Source organism: Lemur catta, chromosome 6, assembly GCF_020740605.2.
Source record: "Lemur catta isolate mLemCat1 chromosome 6, mLemCat1.pri, whole genome shotgun sequence".
In the NCBI taxonomy this organism is placed as follows: Eukaryota; Metazoa; Chordata; class Mammalia; order Primates; family Lemuridae; genus Lemur; species Lemur catta.
The window spans coordinates 47,678,711-47,700,251 of NC_059133.1; the positions used below are offsets into that span (position 1 = coordinate 47,678,711).

The window sequence follows — 21,541 nt, forward strand, 5'->3', positions numbered from 1 at the left end:
TGATACCACCTTTATTATCTAAAGAATTCTGTATTACTTGGGTATGATTATGAGCTTTGTATTATCTTTCATTGTCTGTTGGTTTTGGTGTTAGTACTACCTTTTTTTTGATTACTAACATCTATTCAGTCATCAAGAACCACCACATTCTCCTCCAGGAAGACTCTCTGACTCTTCCAAAAAAATATGATTGCTCCCCCTCCCCACTTTCTGCTTTTCACTTTTGTCTTTATTTATTTTTTTGAGGCAGAGTCTCGCTCTGTTGCACAGGCTAGAGTGCCATGGCGTCAGCCTACCTCACAGTAACCTCAAACTCCTGGGCTCAAGCAATCCTTCTGCCTCAGCCTCTCGAGTAGCTGGGACTACAGGTGTGCCACCTCGCTCAGCTAATTTTATATATATGTATATATATACACACATACACATATACATATATATATATAATTTTTTTTTAGCTGTCCAGATCATTTCTTTCTATTTTTAGTAGAGACGGGGGTCTCGCTCTTGCTCAGGCTGGTCTCAAACTCCTGACCTTGAGCGATCCTCCCGTCTCGGCCTCCCAGAGTGCTAGGATTACAGGCGTGAGCCACCGCGCCCGGCCTGTTTTTCACTTTTATCACGTATAAAAATCTGCCTTCTATCACAGTTAACAGGGTTGATCTTATCCAATTATACTCTTGAGAACAGAGAACAGGTGTATAATACATATTCATTAAAATTAGATCAGTGGAATTTGCGTTAAAAGGTAGTGATGGCAGAACTGCTCTAGTTTGAGACAAAAGTGAAAATAAGCAATTCTCTCATTTGTTTAACAAACATTGCCACACTGTCCAATATGAAAAGATTATAACGGTAAGCGAATCCTAGTCTCTGCCCTAGGGGAAAGACATATGCAAATATACATGATTAAATACAGCCTAAGTAGCAAAACAGTAGGCACGTACAAGGAAGGAGAAAGGAAAAATCTTGAGTAGTGCGGTAGTGTTTCAAAGTAGTGGACATACATGCGAGCGGGGTTCATGGTGTTTCTTAAAAGTCAAAGGAACGTAATCTGAATGACAAAGTGCGCCTATTCACGTTAATTTATCTCCCTTCTGAGATCTTTTAAAGGAAGCTTAGTGTAGTTTGGGTAGGATGCGCAAGCTGAAGAGGCTCTTCTGGGTTCCTCTTGACACTGTTTGGTAAACACAGGCCTGAGACAACTACAATGAGATACCGGTGAGAGTTAACCAATGGTGTGTGACAGAACGAAAATTAGGCAACGGAGATAAGAGATAAACCTTTACCTGTGGGGCTTCTAATCTATAAATCACTTAAGTTGGTTTAAAAGCTACAAGGCAACATATGTAACCTAAACGTTTGTATCCCCGTAATATTCTGAGGAAAAAAAAAAGACTGACTAGGGCCCGTGTTCTGAGAGTGAGCACAATTCCGGCCACTAGTCTCATCTTCCAGCGGGGACCCTGAGGCCCAGGAGAGCCCAGACCAGATGTCACCGCAAGAACAGACGTCACGTACATGTGACGTCATCAGCACCGACGGGGTCTCACGGGGAGGGGCCTCTCAGCTCACCTCAGAACGCAGTCAGCTCCACGGAGCAGCGAGTTGGCCGCCTCCCGTTCTACTCTGCGGGTCCGAACAGAGCTGCAGGAGCCCACGCGCCGAAAGAGCTCCGGAGCGGTTACCTTCCCGCCCCCGTGACCCCAACCCGCATCTCCTCTGAGGCCCGGGAGCGGTCCCGGCTGCGGCGCGCTCCCGAGCCCGCCGCGTGAGGCGGTCACGCACACGCACGCTCGTGCGCACGCTCGTTCCCGCAGAACCCGGAAGTGCGAGGCGGAGGGGAGCCACGTGGGTCGAGCTGGAGCGCAGCTCGCATGGGGGAGTCTATCCCGCTGGCTGCCCCGGTGCCGGTGGAACAGGCGGTGCTGGAGACGTTCTTCTCTCATCTGGGTATCTTCTCTTACGACAAGGCCAAGGACAATGTGGAGAAGGAACGAGAAGCCAACAAGAGCTCGGGGGGCAGCTGGCTGTCGCTGCTGGCGGCCTTGGCGCACCTGGCCGCGGCCGAGAAGGTCTATCACAGCCTCACCTACCTGGGGCAGAAACTAGGTACCTCCGCCCCGCCCCCTGAGCCCTTTGAGGAGGAAGGAAAGGGGGTATATTCCCCGGTCGGCAGTGGCTTGAGTTTCCTGTCTCTGTGTCACTTCTAGCCACAGGCTCGACTCGGCATCCGCAGGTCTCCTCCCACCGTTCCTTTCCTTCCCTAGGCTTCCACAAGCCCCGCCCACCGGCCTGCGCTGCTGTTAGATTGGCGGACTGGTTAGATGCTCTTTGCAGGGCTGTGCCCCAAACCGAAGGGTTTAATATTTGCTTCGTGCATGGATTGGTGCCATAAGTGAGAAGTTAACCAAACTGTATGTCTTCGTTCTTCTAACTAGTGACGTTGCTGCCAGAGGAGCAAAACTTGGCAATACAACCTAGTTCTATTAAGGAACACTAAGGTTAAGGTCCCTGACAGTTACCTATGGAGTCCCACCCCCTCTTCTGAGTGTCTCAATACATATTTAATGAATGAAGGAATAAATGAGCTGGACAGGGAAGGCAAGAAATATGCCTAACACTAACAGAAGGAAACTTAAGGGGAAAATAGTAAACAATCTTAGCACCCCCATGTAAGTCTTGCCCCTGAAAATAAGCTGCAAGAGCTAATTCAACCGATTTTCACTAGTAGAAACAATTAGTAGATAAGAAGGAAATAATAGATGTAAAAGCCAAGGGCTATGCATACAAAATAATACTACTTGATGACAAATAATAAGTATGTTCGAATTTTAGAGCTTTTAGAATCCTTTTAGTACCTTGGCCTATCTTAGACCCTTAAATGATCAGAGGCAGGGTCTGGAGTGAATGAAGGACATATATATATAAAATATAGAGAATAAAAACGTAAAATTATATGTAGATTTCATTTTGTTTCCCCCCTCCTTTTCCTTAATATTGCCTGAAGGTGATCGTGTACATTTTACTGAGCTTTGAGTAGATACTCAAGGGGTAGGGCTTTCTGGGATTCCTAACTTCTGCCATAGCTATTCAAATAACTTGTTACTTCATATGTTGATTTATTGGCAAAAACTGGTCAGGTAGTTCCACCTTGTGTATTTTTCCCTCCCCCTTTTACAGGGTCCTTCTCACAAATTTGCAATTGCTGTTATAGTATTATTATTCCCCTTTGTACAGATTAGCAAATTGTATATGCAGTTGTGTGGGTAGATGATAGAGCCCAAACCAGAATACCTACTTTTGAACTGTCAGATTCAGACTGTATCTAAATAATTTATTAAAAAATGAATTATAATACATATAATTTTATATATTTACATGTTATAAATACATATATGTGTTTTTATGTATATGAAAATGAGGATTCTAGCTGTAATATTGAAGGTGGGTAATATTCTGGCAATATGAATATTTTTGGTTGTTTTTAGACTCTTCCACCTGATAAAGAATGGTTATTGACCCAAGTGCCATGATTCTTAGCTTTCTTTTTTTCTTTTTAGCTCATTCATGGGAATTAGATGAAAGCTGTGGACTTATTCCCCAGAAAAATCTATGTGTACATACAATTTTGCATATAATCTGAGAAGGTTCAGTTGTATTTTCTAAAGTCTATTTATTGACTCTGTTTTAAAAATATGCTATTCTAGTTTTAAATTGTATGAGCTAGGTTTTCATGTAAACAGAACTGGCTCCCTTGTGTGTAAGAATGTGTGTTTAAGATCTTCACTGTCTCTAACTTGGGTTTTGTGAAGTGGTCCTTACTGTGTAAAGTGATTAGTTCTGCTTGAACCCCAGCTGGCCTGGGTGAGCCAGAGGGCTATGTCTTGAAATTGGTCCACACATTTGATGCTGTGAAACTTGCCTCAGCACTATTAGGCTCCCAGGTGATCTCCTCACTTCTGTGTAAACATTCTGAAAATGGCATATTTAACTTTAATGCCTCATAACTTATTTACACATACAGTAAACTTAAGTCCAGAATTTAGATTTTATCTTTGCAAATATCTTAGCTTTTTTGTACTGAGCGTATATGATATCAGTGTGCTACAATATGACTTCACGATTATCAGGTTGATTGTCTATTTTCTTAAAACCTTAGGAAAAGAATGTTAGTGTTACCATTTAAAACATTCCCATGTTCTCCAACTACTTTGCTAATTAGAACATTTATATGGTTTTCTTTAAAAAGCAAAACAAGTTTATGTATGTTTTTAAAAAATTTAAAACGTGGCTCACCCAGTCTTTTTTTCAGCTTTCTTGAGGTATAATCGACCAATAAAAAGTGTATATATTTAAGGCGTACAACTTGATGGTTTGTATATATATACATTGTTAAATGAACACTACAATCAAGCTGATTAATATATCCATCACCTCACATAGTTACCATTTTTCCTTCCTTCCTTCCTTTCTTGCTTCCTTTCCTTTCATTCCTTTCCTTCCTTCTTTTTGTGGTAAAAACACTTAAGATTTACCCTCTTTGCAAATTCCAAGTAAAAACCAAGTCTTTCTGACCTCAGTCTTGTGGCTGGTAATTTATCTGAGGCCTTTGTAGTGTATCTTGATTATAGATGCAAGTGGGGCTTTAGACAAAGGACGGACCTGACAGGGAGCATTCTGTTCCTGTCTTGGCCCAGTTACTGAAAACCTTTAAGTGGGGCCCTTCTCTTGGAGTCTTCTCTTTTCTTTGAGGGGAGAATAATACCTGTTTGGAAAGGATCAGTGATTAAAATATGCTGGCTCTGCCTGTGGAGGATTTTAGAAGATCATACTTTTCTCCCCTTTGTTTCATTACTGGAGAGTTTCCTCAACCTCTGGTTGCTGAAATTTAGCATAGTAGAAAATAACTTAACTTGAGAACTGATGTTTAAAGCTTGTCATTAGCAAGAAGTCAAGTAAAATGCCCAAGATGTTTTACATGCTCTTTTGATAGAATTGAAATTTCATAATATGAGGTAAACTGTTGAAATCTTGAGAAATAATGAGTATTTATAACTAGGGCCTTCTGGAAATAATTTAAAATAATCATATTTTATAAATTCAGAATATTGAAAGAGAAAGAATTCTGGTGCTTCTGATTCCTTGTTTCCCAGCGTGAAGGAAGGCCAGGCCCCACTGGATCTTCCAAACCAGGGCAGTCAACAGATAGGATTATGTTCCTGAGAGCTTTGAGAAAAGAGAACTGTTTAAAATAAATGTGGTGGTGGTCTCTCTTATAGTAGTTTCATTTTACTTGGTTTCACATGCTGATTCATGTTTATTGATAAGCTTTTAAAGGTATTCTTTGTATTTATGTTGTATTTCCATTCCCCCAGATAAGGGTAATCTGATGAAGGTAGGTGTCCCCCCACCCCCCACCCGGAACTCCTAGAGACAGATGGTATCCCTGTTTCAATGCAAAGTTAAAATTTTCACCAAGGCCACCCTGTTTATCATTGTAAGTGAGTACACAGTTGAGGTCACTTGGCTATCTGTTAAGCAGATAGCTATTCTTTTTACAGTACTTAAAGCTCCCAATTGGCCATAGAATTTTAGATGCTTAATTATGTATTATTGGGAGTTTTTTTTTCTTTTAAATGTCAGTTATAAGTAGAAGGGAAAGGAATTATTAGCATTATTGAATATGTGCTTTGTTCCAGGCACATTATATACCAAATGTTATTTCATTTTGTCTTCTTAGCAGCTCTGTTACTAGTTTTATGTTTAAAACAACTGCCCAAACTCAAATTGACTAAGTAGTTTGCACATCACACAGCTTATAAGTTTGGGAGCTGGGATTTGAAACCAAGTCATTCCGACCTCCAGAGCTTTTGGGTTTTACATGATAGTCTTATTACCCTCCTAACCTAAGAGGTTTTGTCCTAGATGTAGGCACAGAGGCCTATTTATTCCCTACCCGCCACACAACCAAATCTCCAGACCTAGGCTGAACATGGATGGGCATAGGAAGAAGGCGGAGCCTGCAGGGCAGTCTCACATGGGATGCTGGTGTCATGATTGGTCCACCTGTACCATATGGTTTTGATGTTATTTGTAGGAGAGAGAATGTGCAAGCTACTCAATCTGTTTAGGCAGTATATTGGAGAAAATACTTTTTAAATACCAGTAGTTTAGAGACCCTCTGTTCAAATTTGCCCAGGCCTGAGCAGTTTCTAAGATGTGGAACAGTTTATTTATTTATTTATTTTAAGAGACAGGGTCTTGCTGTGTCTCCCAGGCTGGAGTGCAGTGGCCAGTCATAGGTCACTGTAACCTCAAATTCCTGGCCTCAAGCAATCCTCCTGCCTTGGCCTCCTGAGTTGCTGGGACTACAGGCACATGCCACCACGCCTGGCTATTTTTAAAATTTTTTGTGTGAATGAGGTCTCACTATGTTGCCCATGCTGTTCTTGAGTTCTTGGCCTCAAGCAAATACTACAGCCTTGGCATCACAAAGTGCTGGGATTACAAGTGTGAGCCACTGTGCCTGGCTGGGATCTTTGTTTTAAAACCTGGGCTAAGCCTTTCCTAAGAGGCTAGACTTCCAGTGCTAAAATCTGGAAAGTCCTGAGTAAACTGGGACAAATGGGTCACCCTAATAGTAAGAGATGGATGCTTCATTTATTGAAACAAACCAAGCAATGACAAAATATTGTGAAATGGTTCATTTAAGAGGATAATTTTTATCCCTAATTATGGTAATATGTTTAGATTAGTAAAAAAATTCATTAAAGCATTCTGGGCTTTTCAGTAGAAAATTTAAGCTGTCACCCATCCCTGAGATTTTTATATATTTTTAGGAACCATTGTTTTAAACCTGTCCTATTTCTTTTTGTTCTCCTAATGTCTTACATGTGGCCTTTTGGTGGGGTGCAGAATTGTTTAAGAAAACATCTAAGAAGCTGGCTCTGTAATTAGAAATATAGTTGATCATGTGTAAATACAGAAGTAAGTAAATGATGCCTATGCTATTTGATCTTTTTTGACTGTGTAAAGGATGTTTTTGGTCTTAGTTTTTTGCTGATTTCCTTTAGAACCCCTAAGTTCCAGCAGCCTTTGTTTATTACTGGTTCCTGTTTGTAATAATTCACAAGGTGATGGTTATTATATTATAACCTATAATGTCAATCTTGTCAAGATTTTCTTTTTTCCCCTGGAATCCTGGTAGTCTGTTTTCTTATATATGTGTTTGTATTCCATTTTCTAGTATGGCTCAAATGATAAAATCCAAAGGAAGATGTAACTCTAAAGCAGAAACGAAAAATTCTGATTTACTAGGAATAACAACAGTGTTTCATAATTTGGGAATTCTGTTTTGTTTTAAATATATTTATGTGAAAGGAAGGCTTTTTAGATGCAGTTGAGGTCATTTGCTAGGTTAATTATGCTCTGAAGTAAATCTGGGTCCTGTTTGACATGGGGTGGGGAAGGAGTTAGTGCATTGGTGAGCAAATTGTACACAGGTCTGTTGCTACACTAGTGAATTGTATCAGGTATTTGTTTAACTTATTCCTCAGTGAAATTGTGAATCATAAAGTATTATATCCCAATCATAGGAGTCAGAATATGGTAGATGGAAACTCATTGAGCTCAGTGGGTTTAGATTCTTTCCTTTGGGAGGCTGGGAGGTGTTTGGTACTTCTAGCTTCCCTTTCTGACTTGTCATGTGCTTATGTCATTTGTCTTCCAGGGGGCCAGTCTTTCTTCAGCAGGAAGGATTCCATCCGCACCATCTATACTTCCCTGCATAATGAGCTGAAGAAGGTGGTGACTGGCCGTAGTGCCCTGGGTGGGACTGCTCCCCACGTGGAAGAACTGCTTTCCCACCTGTCAGAGCAGCTCTGCTTCTTTGTTCAGGCTCGGATGGAGATCGCAGACTTCTATGAGAAGATGTACACCCTCAGCACACAAAAGTTCATCAATGCTGAAGAGCTCGTTGGCCTTTTGGACGCTATCCTCAAGAAATACAGCTCCAGGTCAGTGTAGTGGGGGAGAAGGAGGGAGGGTGAGAAAGGGGCAGCCCTCCGCATCCCACACAGTCTCAGAGTTTTTTTCTATACTATTAGGAAAATCTATGATGAATTAACTGTGAAGGAGAAATAGCTATGTTACATTTTATACATATTAATTAGTCATCAGGTACACATTAGGCACCTTCTTTGGACTTATTTAATACCCTGCTGGATGGATACTTCTCTTAGTAATAGTGAAAGACTAAGAATGAAGCAATCCTTAAAAGTTGTATTATAACTGTTTTTTGTTTTTTGGATTTTTTTTGAGACAGAGTCTTGCTCTGTCACCCTGGGCTGGAGTGCAGTGGCACGATCATAGCTCATTGCAGCCTCAAACTCCTGGGCTCCAGTAATCCTCCTATCTTAGAGTCCTGAGTAGCTAGGACTACTGGTGCAGTAGTGGTTAAAAACAAAAACATGAAACTTACCATCTTAACCTTTTTGTTTTGTTTTGAGACAGGGTCTTACTCTGCCCAGGCTAGAGTGCAGTGGTGTGATCATAGCTCACTGCAATCTCAAACTCCTGGACTCAGAGGATCCTCCTGCCTTACCTTCCCAAGTAGCTGGGACTATAGGCATGTGACACCATGCCCAGCTAATTTTTTTACTTTTTGTAGAGACCCTGGCTGGTCTTGAACTCCTGGGCTCAAGTGATCCTCCCACTTTGGTCTCCCAAAGTGCTAGGATTACAGATGTGAGCTACCATGCCTGGCCCATCTTAACCTTTTTTACATGTATAGTTAAGTATATTAAGTATGTTATTATACTTATTAAGCATAATATTAAGTATATAGTATATAGTATATATATAGTATCAAGTATATTCACATTCTTGTGTAGCAGATCTTTAGAATTTTTTCATCTTGTAAAACTGAAGCCCTATACCCATTAGACAACAATTCTCTCTCTCCCAGCCCCTGGAAATCACTATTCTATTTTCTGTTTCTATGAATTTGACTACTTTAGAAACCACATATAGGTGGAATCATACAGTATTTGTCTTTTTGTGACTGGCTTAATTCACTTACCATAATGTCCTCAAGATTCATCCGTGTTGTGACAGAATTTGCTTCTTTTTAAAGGCTAAATAATATTCCATTTTATGTATATACCACATTTTCTTTATTTATTCGTCAGTGGGCATTTTGGTTGCTTCCACCTTTTAGCTGTTCCTACCTACTTCAAGCATGTGGTTCAATTCAAATGCCATCTCCTTTAAGGCTTCCACAATCTTTTGACCAAAAGGAATTGTTCCTTCCTCTAAACTGTTATTTTAAATATATCCCTCATAATAAATGTATTAGTTTCTACTTTACTATAAATACCTCCTACCATGGAAGGTCTGGTAGGGCAAACCTCTGGCTAATTTTTTGTATCTTTAAAGTGTTGGTATCTAAGAACTAATAAACTAGTTGTTTTAAATAAAAAGATGTTACGGCTTTTTTAAAATGTTGTAAAATATATATAACATAAAATTTACCATTTTAAGTGTATAGTTCTTTGGCATTTAGTACATTCACATTGTTGTGCTACAGATTTATTTTTAATTGGGCTTCTGACTTCTCACATGCATGAGACCAGCAAACTACTTTTGGAAAGAAGTACATGGTGTGGATTTGTGAAGGAGAAAGGTAGTGTTTCTGAAGTGGAATTTTATGTCTTGTTAGAATATTATACAAATATGTCTATTTTTATATTTTCCTCTGTTCTGTGGAGCCTGCCTGCCTGCCTTGCTTCCTCCCTCCCCTCCCCTTCCCTTCTCTTCCTCCTGCCCTTTCTATTTTTTCTTTTCTTTTCTTTTGTTTTCATTCTTTCTTTCTCTCTCTCTCTTTCTTTCTCTGTTTCTCTCTTTCTTTCTCTTTCTTTCATGTTCTCTGTAAATAGTTCTTAATTTATTCTGTATTCAGACTCTTTCAAGCTTGCTGCCATAGCTTAGGTGTATATTTTTGAATTACAAGCATTTAACAGGTCCTCCTATAATACAAGTTGTGAATAGTTATGAGGCACACAGCAGAGTAGAAACAGGGAAATGATACATCATAATACTAATCTCTAAGTCTTGGCAGACTAACATTAACATAAATTTTTAGCTCTTGAGGATGAAAAATAGCTTCGACATTCACATTTATCTTTAATAAATGTTGAGCATTTAAACACTTTTAGTATATGGTATGGAAGAGGTTGTTTAGAATTCTTTCTGAAGGTTTGTACAGGGAATTCATGTCCTGTTAAGGAAAGCATTAGATATAAATGATAATTTCCAGCAGAAAGCAGTAGAAAAATAACAGTAGTGTTATTTGTGGGGGTAGAATTTTCTCCAATCTCATATCATTAAGTCTATGATTACCAATCTTATTGTGTTCATAGTTCCTAGGCAGATTTTCCTGATAGCTATAATTATAGAAGATTATGATATTTAATGCTCATAAGTGTCAAGGAGCCTAAAGGTTAAGGTGGTAGGAGCCTTTGTTACAATTTGAAGATTTTGAGACTTATGCTATAATGGGGGTTTTTGTGTGTTTGACTTTCTTAATATTTATTCCAAAACATGTAATGTTTAAACAGTCCAAATTAATTAATTAAGCACATGAGCTAGAAGATTTGAGATCTGATTAACTTTCTGATTTTTTGAGTTTATTATTAGACTTAACCTCACCAGTGTTTTAGCTTTCCATCTTGAAGTACATTGATGTTAAATATGGGTAATAGATGAAGATAATGTGTTTACTTTCATGTGAATAACTACATTTTATTTATCACATCAGTTTCTATCTTATAGTGTCCAACCTATTATGGGCTCTCTTAATCATAATCCCTTTAATTAGTGTTTAAATAGATCCTTTTAAAGCCCCTTTTAGAAGACATACTTGTGATGATTTTTTCTAATTGTTTAATTAATAACCAGTAGTTTCCTCTTCTCCAGGAGCCAAAACGGAGCTGTGTGAGAAATGTCTGTCTCATTAATAGTGAAATGATTAAATTAAATGAGCTCAGGCCTGTAAATCATCTACCATGATGCCTGAAACATAAGATATGCTCAGTAAATGCAAGTTCTTCCCCTGAACTTTAAAATGGGGTCACTTGCTAAGATGATTCTGCAGCCTCTGCAGGTGCTTTGGGTCTTTAGGAAGAGTGGTAAGGGCCTTGATATAGGCTTCTTAAGAAGGAGCGTGCGCCAGGCCTGGCAGATGTTAGGCCTTTCTCAGAAGGAAAAGCTGAGCAAGCAAGCTCTGTGCAGTCCCTACCGAAAGGGCTCTCCTTAGCCATTCTATCCCGTTGTTACAGGACTTCGTTCAGATCATAAACAACAGAATCAATGAGGCAAAGACTAGGATTCAAATCTCAGCATAGTTGGTCACCACATTTACTGACTTTCTACTTGTGCCATATATTCTAGAGATAAAGGAGTGATGGGATTAGGCAGCACTTACTTCTGCTCAGGGTGGAGCTTAAAGCTGGATAGCCATATGTCTCAGCTTGCATGATAAATTACACAGTCAAGCTACTAGAGTGGAAGACAGGTGTTATATCTACAGGGGGACCTGACCCAGTCTGGAAGTGGACTTTTCTAAGGAAGTGACTAAAGAAGAGACCTGAAGAGTCAGGAAGAAGTACAGTATTGATGAACAAGGGTCATGTTCTCACTTGCCTAGGGTCTTTGCACTTGTGCTTTTCCCCCTATGCCTGGAAGAGAGGACGGTCCTATGTCTTGTCCTCTTCCCCCTCAATATTACTGCTACATGTGGGGTAGAACAGTGTTTTACAAACAGTAGGTAGCAATCCATGGCTTATAAAATTTATCTGATTTAAAAATATATGTATATAGTAGAAAATATCAAGAGTACATTGTACATGGCAAGAGTAAGTATGAAATAAAATAAAACTTATTTATATGTGTGTATGTACTTGGTCACAATATAAAGTGTGTTTCTTACTATAGGTCATAGTCAAAAACTTTTAAAAACACTTTTGTCTAGGACAAATGGAAGAGAAATCACACTATTATCTTGACCTCCTTGTACTATCGTTGCATTTTCTATTATTTCTTTAATATTTGGAGAAAGTGAAAATAGTAGGAGTGTGGCTCAAGTTGAGAAAGGACCAGATTATTCAATGCCTTGTAGGCCTTTTTATGGATTTTGGGTTTTTTCCTAAGATAAATGGAAAGGGATTGAAGTGGTAGCTCTTTCTTTCTTTCTTCCTGTCTTCTTTTCCTTTTCTTCCTTTCTTCCTTTCTTTCGACAGGGTCTCACTCTATTGCTCTAACTGAAGTGCAGTGACCTAATCATAGCTCACTGTACCCTTGAAGTACTGGGCTCAAGCGATCCTCCCACCTCAGCCTCCCAAGTAGCTGGGACTATGGGCATGTACCACCATGTTGGACGAGGTGTTTTTTTTTGTTTGTTTGATTGTTTGTTTTGTAGAGACAGGTCTCTCTATGTTGCCCAGGCTGATCTCTTGGCCTCAAACAATCCTCTCCCCTTAGCCTCCCAAAATACTGGGATTACAGACCTGAGTCACCATACCCAGCCCAGCTATTTCATATTAAGCCACCATTTTGTTTTTAACCATGATTAAATATGAAAGGAATTTGGGGACTAGGATTGAACTAGGCTGTCTGGTAAATGCTATATTTCTTTAATAAATATTTATTATCTACTATGTTTCATATATAAGTTTATAGCCTATACTTTCATCTGCAGAATAGGTTTAATAATAAATACCTCATAGATATACTGTGAACATTAAATGAACACTCAACAGATGTTTTAGTGACCTTTTTTTTTAACCTCTGCCTCTTTAGGACCCCACTGAAAAGAGGATGCCTTGTTTTGATGATTATGTTAGTCATGCAATTCCCAAAACAAACAAAATGAACTATAGCTAACAACTTTTCTGCTGTTGGAAGGAAGGTAGCCACTACTTTCATTTTTTTTTTTAAACACCAGGCTATTTCCACAGGAGAATATGATGTTGACATAATTCTGAACTGGTCAAGTTATATTAGAATTTTTAAATAAATCAACATGGAATTCTTCCATCTTTTCTTTCCCCTGCCTTCAAGTGTAATATTATTTGTCTGGCCTCATTGTTTCTTTCAGGGTAGAAAACGTCAGTGTTACAAGTGGAATAACATTTCCACTTATCTCTATTAATTCCCCTCCCCCTTTAGATTTCACCACCCAATCCTCAGTCCTTTGGAAAGCAGTTTCCATCTGGAAGTCGATGTCCTGAGTCATCTCCTGAAGGCCCAGGCCCAGGTCTCTGAGTGGAAGTTCCTGCCATCTCTGGTTAACTTACACAGTGCTCACACCAAGCTGCAGACCTGGGGCCAGATCTTTGAGAAGCAGCGGGAGACCAAGAAACATCTGTTTGGAGGGCAGTCTCAGAAGGCCGTGCAGCCCCCACACCTTTTCCTTTGGCTGATGAAACTCAAAAACATGCTCCTTGCCAAGTTTAGCTTTTACTTTCACGAGGCACTGAGCCGACAAACGACTGCTTCAGAAATGAAAACATTGACTGCAAAAGCTAACCCAGACCTTTTTGGAAAGATTTCCAGCTTCATCAGGAAATATGACGCTGCCAATGTGTCCTTAATTTTTGACAACCGAGGTTCTGAGAGCTTTCAAGGTCATGGCTATCACCACCCTCATTCCTACAGAGAGGCCCCTAAGGGCGTGGACCAGTATCCAGCCGTGGTATCTCTGCCCAGCGACAGGCCTGTCATGCACTGGCCCAATGTCATCATGATCATGACGGACCGCACTTCTGACCTGAACAGCTTGGAGAAAGTGGTCCACTTCTATGATGACAAAGTTCAGAGCACCTACTTCCTAACCCGCCCAGAACCTCACTTTACCATTGTTGTCATTTTTGAGTCAAAGAAATCTGAGAGAGACTCCCACTTTATTTCCTTCCTCAATGAGCTCTCACTTGCCCTTAAGAACCCCAAAGTGTTTGCAAGTCTGAAACCTGGATCCAAAGGTTAGCAGGTGATTTGGGTGAAAGATTTTCAAGACTAGACACTTAATTGCTCTAATGATCGACAGTCACCTGTGATTAGAATTTATATCCACTCATTCTTCTTTCAGAGCTACATTAAAGACAAATCCTCCCAAATTGTGTTGCACACTTTATAAGCAATTAAAGCCAATTGAATGAAGTATCCAAAGAGTAATCTAGGAAGTGGTCATGGGCTACCATGTATCTCCATGGCATAGCAAAGGAGTTTCAGTGTTTTCTCCTATTTTCCTGTATTTCATGTAGACTGAGTATTTATTGGCCCTTGATTTTTCTTTCCAGATGTTTTTTATTGTTCTAAACAAACACTGTGTTTTAATGCAATTCCAAACACTCTCTCTCTTCCGCTCCTTCTTGGAAGAGTAATTGGAATAAGTTATTAAATGGCCTTTTTAGAATTAAGGACTGTATGTTTTCTATCTCATAAATTAACAAATTAACGTGGAGTTATTAGCTTTATGATTCTGACCTACAAATTAATATTTTTGATGCCAAAATTAGGATCATGGTAAGAAATTTCTATCAGTTACTGAAATTGAAGGTATATCAGATTGATAGCATAACATCAGGTTTTAACATTTCAGAAGATCCTTGTGGCAACTTTAATAGCCATGGGTTCTTTTGGGGTGACCTACACACCTAATTGCATTTGGTTTTACCTTTATAAAGTTTGAATTTTTCACTCTGTTTTAAAGTCAGCATAAGCCTTCATGTGGAGTTTCTTCATTCTTCAGCGTATTATCTGCTTGGCTTTGTGTTTATCACTTGTCTGCCGAAATGTATGTTCACGTTTGGCTCCGCTCCCTCGTTATTTTTAGGCTTAAAAACATGCAGTCTTGGTTTTTCAGCCACTTTTAGATACTCGTGTAATGTAGCCTACTTTTGTAAAATCAAAATGAAGGTCTTGATACCTTGTACTTGTTAAAAATCAAGTGTGCATTCAAAAGATCTCTTCATAGTTGAGTAATCAACTCCGTACTCAAGCACCTCTGAACTTGGCTTTCCTGCCTGCCTCCTACAAATTATGTTTAGAGGCAGCGCTGCATCTTAACACATGCTGCCTGATCCCTCCCCTTCAGTAGGTATTCATGGAGAAGTAGATGGATCAGTGAAGGCATAATGGGCTGTGGAGACCTTCACTTCTAGGTTATTGATTCAGAATAAAAAGAAGCCACAAAGAGTAATTGACTTGTTACTACTTGATAGTTCCTTCAAAGCTTGTGTAAGATGTAATGGTCAGATCAGTCTTGTTTCTTGTGACTGTACAGAGCCACTGTTGTACTGGGCGTCCACAGCAGGCATGCCGGCAGCATCAGCAGGCACCAGAGAGCCCCTCTCAGTCCACGTAGGAAGCCTGGCCGCCTATTCTGGACTGCCTCGTACAGGAACCCACTGGCCTATTTTCTGGGGAAAACATGTTTTTCCTTTCTTTTCTTTTCTTTCTTTCTTTCTTTTTTTTTTTTTAATAAAAGTCATATGATTTGCAAAAAGCCAGTTTGCTTTAAATAAGGAATAGTGATTTACCTCTGCGTTTTATTCACTCAGGTTCTATAAAAATCTGCACAGATTTTATAACATTGACCTTACATAAAAAATTGAAAACCCTTGGAACAAAACAGTCAAATCATTTTTCCTTCCTATTGTGTTTTGTCAAGAAACTGAAAAATATTCTTTGGTATGCATGTATTTTTTTTCCTTAGATTAAACCACAATTAGCCTTAATGAAACAATCCCCATGTACCTAAAAGAATATATGCTTTAGTGGAACACAGAGGTGCAAATAAAGCATGCATACAATATTTAAATAACCCATTCTTGCCTAGAACATATTTGAATTGTATATTTATTTTTAAATATATTTTTAAACACAAACACAAAAAGACTTTATAAAGAATGGAAGGCAGATGTGAGCATTAAGAAAATGTGAGACAACATAAATTCATAAATCACTGTGCAGCTGTCATAGACTGTACTGGGGAGCTTTTGAAGATTCAATATTGATACTTGAATCATTTCCTAAGCTCTTCAATAAAGTTTTCTAATTATAAAAAAACCCCTATATTTTGGTTCAAGCCAAGAAACAAAGTCATTTTTACTCTAAGATTTATCCACTAAATATAGTAATGAGATGATCTGTAAAGTCTGTGTTTTGCTAATTAAAAAAGTAAATCTGCATATTTTCTGCAGACTGCTTACTTTGAATCTGCTTCTAAACCACAACGTGATAAATTTTTATGGGTAACTGGGAGTATGGTCAATGCCGAGTTTGCCAAGGAGTCCGTCAAGGAGTGTTTCATTTTAGGATGCTGTTTGGACACAGTAAATGTTTATAACTTTGTCCTCTCTTGGGTCCAACCTGCTATCTATGTCATTTTAGGGAGAGTGTGAAAATAAAGCCCAGTTCTTAACTGAGGAGCCAATATCCTTTATATACTTTCTTTGTACATTTGAACACATTGGGGAAAATTTACTTTCAAGAAAGAAAATAGTTGGTATGTCACTGTACTCCCAGTGAATTCTCTCAGGTGATCTTCAAAATATGTCCACCCTTTCGGGCTAGCCACAGACTGGCAGTTTTGTTTCTTTGGCATGTCAGCCTCTGAGCTCAACTTCTTTGTAAAATGGGGCTAAGGAAATGTGAGTTGCTTTTTCCAAAGGATGGAACGAGATCATGTGTGTAAAAAGAGGCTTTAAGAACTATCTGGGGTTTGAAAGCTGTATAAATAAAAGATGGACTGCTCTCCCCTTAAACTCAGCACCTCTCCTGTTCTTTTCTTTCTCTTCAAGTCTGTGGCAAACCTGTGCTTAGTCGTGAAGTTGGAACAGTACTTAAAGAACTGGTTTAGAAGAGGAGGCAGATAAATGCCTAACCAACCCACCCACTCTTCTTATTTTAGAATCTTTGTGGTTCCCAAATTTTTATGGTTGCTTGATAGCAGCATTTTGGTTCTTCTATAATATGATATTTTAGTAGGGAGAGGGGTCTGGTTGCTCTATCAATTACTGAGAAAGGTGTGTTAAAATCTCTACCTGTGGTTGCAGATTTATGTCTTCCTTTATTTGTCAGTTTTTCCATCCTGTATTTTGGAACCCTTTTATTAGGCCCATTTATAATTTTTCTCTCTTTCTCATGTACTCACCATTTCATCAGTATGAGGTTTCCTGCCTCATCTCCAATACTATTCATTGCTTATGCTTACTGTTTACATGGTAGTCTTTTTCCATATTCTCACTTTTAACCTATTTATATCTTTGTATTTAAAGTGGCTACAGAAAGAACAAAAGAGAGAAGATTGGGCCGGGCGCGGTGGCTCACGCCTGTAATCCTAGCTCTGGGAGGCCGAGGCGGGAGGATCGCTCGAGGTCAGGAGTTCGAGACCAGCCTGAGCAAGAGTGAGACCCTGTCTCTACTAAAAATAGAAAGAAATTATCTGGCCAACTAAAAACATATATACAAAAAATTAGCCGGGCATGGTGGCTCATGCCTGTAGTCCCAGCTACTCGGGAGGCTGAGGCAGTAGGATCGCTTAAGCCCAGGAGTCTGAGGTTGCTGTGAGCTAGGCTGACGCCACGGCACTCACTCTAACCCGGGCAACAGAGCGAGACTCTGTCTCAAAAAAAAAAAAAAAAACAACAAAAGAGAGAAGATTGATTAAAAAGAAATAATCTCTGCCTTTTGATAGGGGTTTATCTCCTCTATAAGGTTTTTTGATAATGGCATCCTTGAACTGTCACTTAACATGTTTTCCATCCTCTTTTCTTCCCTTAATATTGGGAGTTACAGCAAGAGGTTTGATCAGATTTAGTTTTTTTTTTTTTATTTTTTGTAGTAGTAGTAGTAGTGTTGTGTATTTTATTAGGAGGCAGCTAATATGTGGCATTGTCTGGCTAGATTATATCTGCAGTCCCCAACCTCTGGACCATGGACTGGTATTGGTCCTTGGCCTGTTAGGGACAGAGCTGCAGAACTCCGCCACCTCCCCCACCCCCACCCCTTCCTTGGAAAAACTGTCTTCCATAAAACTGGTCCCTGGTGCCAAAAAGGTTGGGGACCACTGGATTATATCATTAGAGGTTACAAAATGGTGATATTCTAATTATTAATATGTTATTCACCTTTTCATTTATTAGCCAGACTATGTCTACAAAAGAAACTTCACCTCCAACTATGTAGTTTTCTTGAAGTACAGTTCATACAGAAATAACTGGATAAATCCTTGGATAAATTCCTGATTCATTTGTTTTTTTAAAAATTTTTTTTACTAGTTCTTAAAATAATGAGTTGGTTCCTTAGCATCTTCCAGAGACGCTGGGGAGTTTTAAAAGAAATGTGTATAAATTTATAAGGATTTCTGCCTCTTACATTTAATCCCAAATTTGACACAAAGCAGCCATTTTTCCCCTTACCATAGATACTTTTATGTAAATATTGTGACCTTTCCTTATTTCTTCCTCATGGCTAATTTTCTGTGTTAATTACCGTTGACTGTTTCCCTCCAATATTTTTCCTGTTTCTCTCCTTCCATCTCTCTCTCTCTTCCTTCTTCCTTAAGTCCCTTCCTTCCTCCTTCTCTTCCTCCTTTCCTCTCTTCCTTAGTTTCAGATATCTTCCTCACACATTCCTGTTTAGTCATTTTTTTTCCGTATACCTCAGGGATCTAGGACATACTCCAGTTGTCTCTGACCCAGTTTTGGGAAGCAGTATCTGGAAGTGTTCATTTTTTGATGTTCTTATAGCCAGTTAGTCTTTTCCAGGGAGTAATGAAGGAATACATACAGGGGAAAAGTTCAGTGTTGGCACTGATGGCTGACCACAATTACACCTAGCCACTTCGTGAACACACGACTTTTAGCCAACTAGAGCCAAGCGGTGCTCTCTGTATAATCTTATAGTGAGCTATGACTGGCCACTGCACTCCAGCCTGGGAGACAGAGCAAGACCCTGTCTCTAAAAATAAATAATTAATTAATTAATTAATTATTTGGCAGAAAAAGCTACTCAAAACTAAAATCTTTTCAAGTGTATTTTTACTATATAAAATAATAAATATGTAATGTTTTATTAATATTATATAAAAGGTAACTCTCCGTCTGTTTGCTCTAATTAGTGTATAAAAGCATTAAATTAGCTTCTGGTAGTTTTCTTTAAGTAAAAATTTAAGAGGACAGATTTTTGTCTTTTTTCTAAGTGGGAAAGAAAAAACATGCCATGTGATTCCCCACGAAAGCCCTGCAGGTAGAGTTAACTTAGCAATTCCCGCTCTACTTCTCTACCAGGTTCCTGTTACCAATGCAATTATTTCATGGCCTTTTGCCTGAATTATTCTAAGCTGCTTCTCCGGAGGAAATGAGTCAGAAGAAATAGGCTTGATGTGCACTTCTGCCTTTGGAGACTTCTCTTGATACCTTGTAAATTCGTAAGACTTCATTAATGCAAGTATTTTGACTTGTCTGCATATTTTTTTTCAATTTGTTTTTGATAACAAGGTCTGTTTCTGGGGTACTTTAAATTAAAAACCATATGGTCTGTGTAAGATACCAGTGCTAGAAAATGGAGCGAGGCAAACGAGTTTCCCATTCTGTGCCCGCCCTGCCCAGTGTCAGAGTCTGGGGGGAGGGTTCTGACTGATGATATAACTCAGGGAAGGTAGTGAGAGGCAACTGCATTGGCGTGCATTCTGAATGAGGCACTCAGACATGCAGTGGCAACGCAGGAAATGTTGGATGGCACTTGGCATTGATCTAGGAGAGGAAGATAATCATTGAGACTTTTGCTAACCTTACCCCTAGGGGGTGAATTCTGCTTTTGCTGGCCAAAAAAACTGCAGAGTAATTCTAGAATCCAATTAAATTTGCAAATCTGATGCCTGATTTGATCTGAGATTTATAATGGCTCAGCTGATTGACCTTCTAGGTTGGGTCTAGATTCATTTCACTTTTAGTGTGACAACATGTAGCAGTGCAGGACACCCCCTCATCCCACAAGGCCATCGTGGTCTGTCACTCCAGACTAGGCCAGTGTTAGAGCAGTCCCCAATGCAGAAGCAGAGAGACGATATGAATGACTTCTTTCTAATATTCAACATTCATTCATTTAACAACTATTAAACATTGACTATGTCAAGGCTAGTGATACAACAGCAAAAACCAACATGGTGCCTGCGTGGTTGGTGCTTATAGTAAGGTGAGCTGGCTCCAACCACCCTGGTGGTCGGGAGCTGAGAGAGGGCAGTAACCAGTAAGGCAATGAATAGTCTTCAAGCTTGTTTTACTTGCATACCTTCCTACAAGTTTTGGAAAACCATAATACTCTGATGGATTTTTTTTAAAGATATCTAAAATCATTATTTATGTTTAAAGAGCCTCAAACAATACATTTTATTATGTATTGTAAATATTGCCATTTAAGATAAATATGTTAATTGCTCTTTTAAATATATCCAGTGAAATCTTGGTATAATAGATATTTGATAGCTACCATTTTCCATATCTAAAAATACCTTCGTAACAGTTGGAAATATTGTATGACTCCTTTTGCTCCCTGAACTCCATTCTATTTCTTCCACAGAATTTTATCCTAAGATGAATTTGTTTTGTTCTTTGTTTTATTTTTTTGATTAAAAGTCTTATTGGTCACCCTATTAAATACTTCTCAGCATATTATGTATATAAATGTGCTTTATGTTACCATAGGCTCTAAGAGTTTAATGACCAAATGATACATATATTAGAAATTGTAATAAATAGTAAACATAAAAAGTTACATTTAATTTGAAATACAGTTTTCAATGAAATGAAAAGTATAGCGTTTATAATCACTTGGGTAAAGAAATTAATTGTCTAAATGTTCCTTTGTTTGTTGGACAGAAATTTTTACACCCTGCAGTAATACTCCATAGTAAGAACTGTGAAAGGTTTGCAATTGTACCTTACTTGCTGGCTAACAAATTAGCCTGCCATAGTTTCATGGATGCTGGCAGAAGACATGAAATAGTTATTACAGTAATAGCAGTAGCTGGGGTATCACCATTTTTGCATCTTGCATTGATTCCCTAAGCTCCAATTCCCACATTGGGCTTTAAGGCCCAATGCGGAGGGGCTCAGATGGATACCTGCTCATATGCATGTCAGGATGAGAATTCTGATCTTGGGAAACTCAAATCTTTTATAATGGTTCATAAGCTCCATTTGCTCCAGAGGGAGATGTTATTATTCTGGACAGTAAGTATATTGGTTTCCTAGAGCCCATAACAAAGTACCTCAAATTGGGTGGCTTAAAACAACAGAAATTTATTGTGTCTCAGTTCTGCAGGCTTGAAGTCTGAAATCAAGGTGTCACAGGGCCATCTTCCCTCTGAAACCTGTAGGGGAATCTTTCTTTGCCTTTTCTTAGCTTCAGGTGGTTTGCTTGCAATGTTAGGTTTTCTTTATTTTAATCTCTGCCTTCATCATCACATGGCATTCTCTCC

The 21,541-nt window shown here is 39.0% G+C and overlaps 1 protein-coding gene and 1 long non-coding RNA gene across 4 annotated transcripts in view; one reads left to right on the plus strand and one right to left on the minus strand.

The window, feature by feature from the left end:
* The window catches only part of LOC123639562, a 96,061-nt gene extending 94,264 nt beyond the window's left edge, over positions 1–1,797 (minus strand). For both annotated transcript variants that reach the window (XR_006735758.1, XR_006735757.1), the window contains exon 1: positions 1,573–1,797. This is a non-coding gene — a long non-coding RNA (uncharacterized LOC123639562). The remainder of the gene's footprint in view (positions 1–1,572) is intronic.
* KICS2 (KICSTOR subunit 2) lies at positions 1,674–20,528 on the plus strand. 2 transcript variants are annotated; one of them, XM_045553443.1, is made up of 4 exons: positions 1,674–2,109; positions 7,730–8,015; positions 13,225–14,036; positions 19,350–20,528. In XM_045553443.1, the coding sequence occupies exons 1-4, from the start codon at positions 1,875–1,877 to the stop codon at positions 19,421–19,423; spliced, it is 1,407 nt and encodes a 468-aa protein (XP_045409399.1). In that variant the 5' UTR covers positions 1,674–1,874; the 3' UTR covers positions 19,424–20,528. The 2 variants fall into 2 exon arrangements, with proteins under 2 accessions (XP_045409399.1, XP_045409398.1); XM_045553442.1 differs by lacking the exon at positions 19,350–20,528 and having other exon boundaries at positions 13,225–15,256.
* The last annotated feature ends 1,013 nt before the right edge of the window (positions 20,529–21,541 follow it).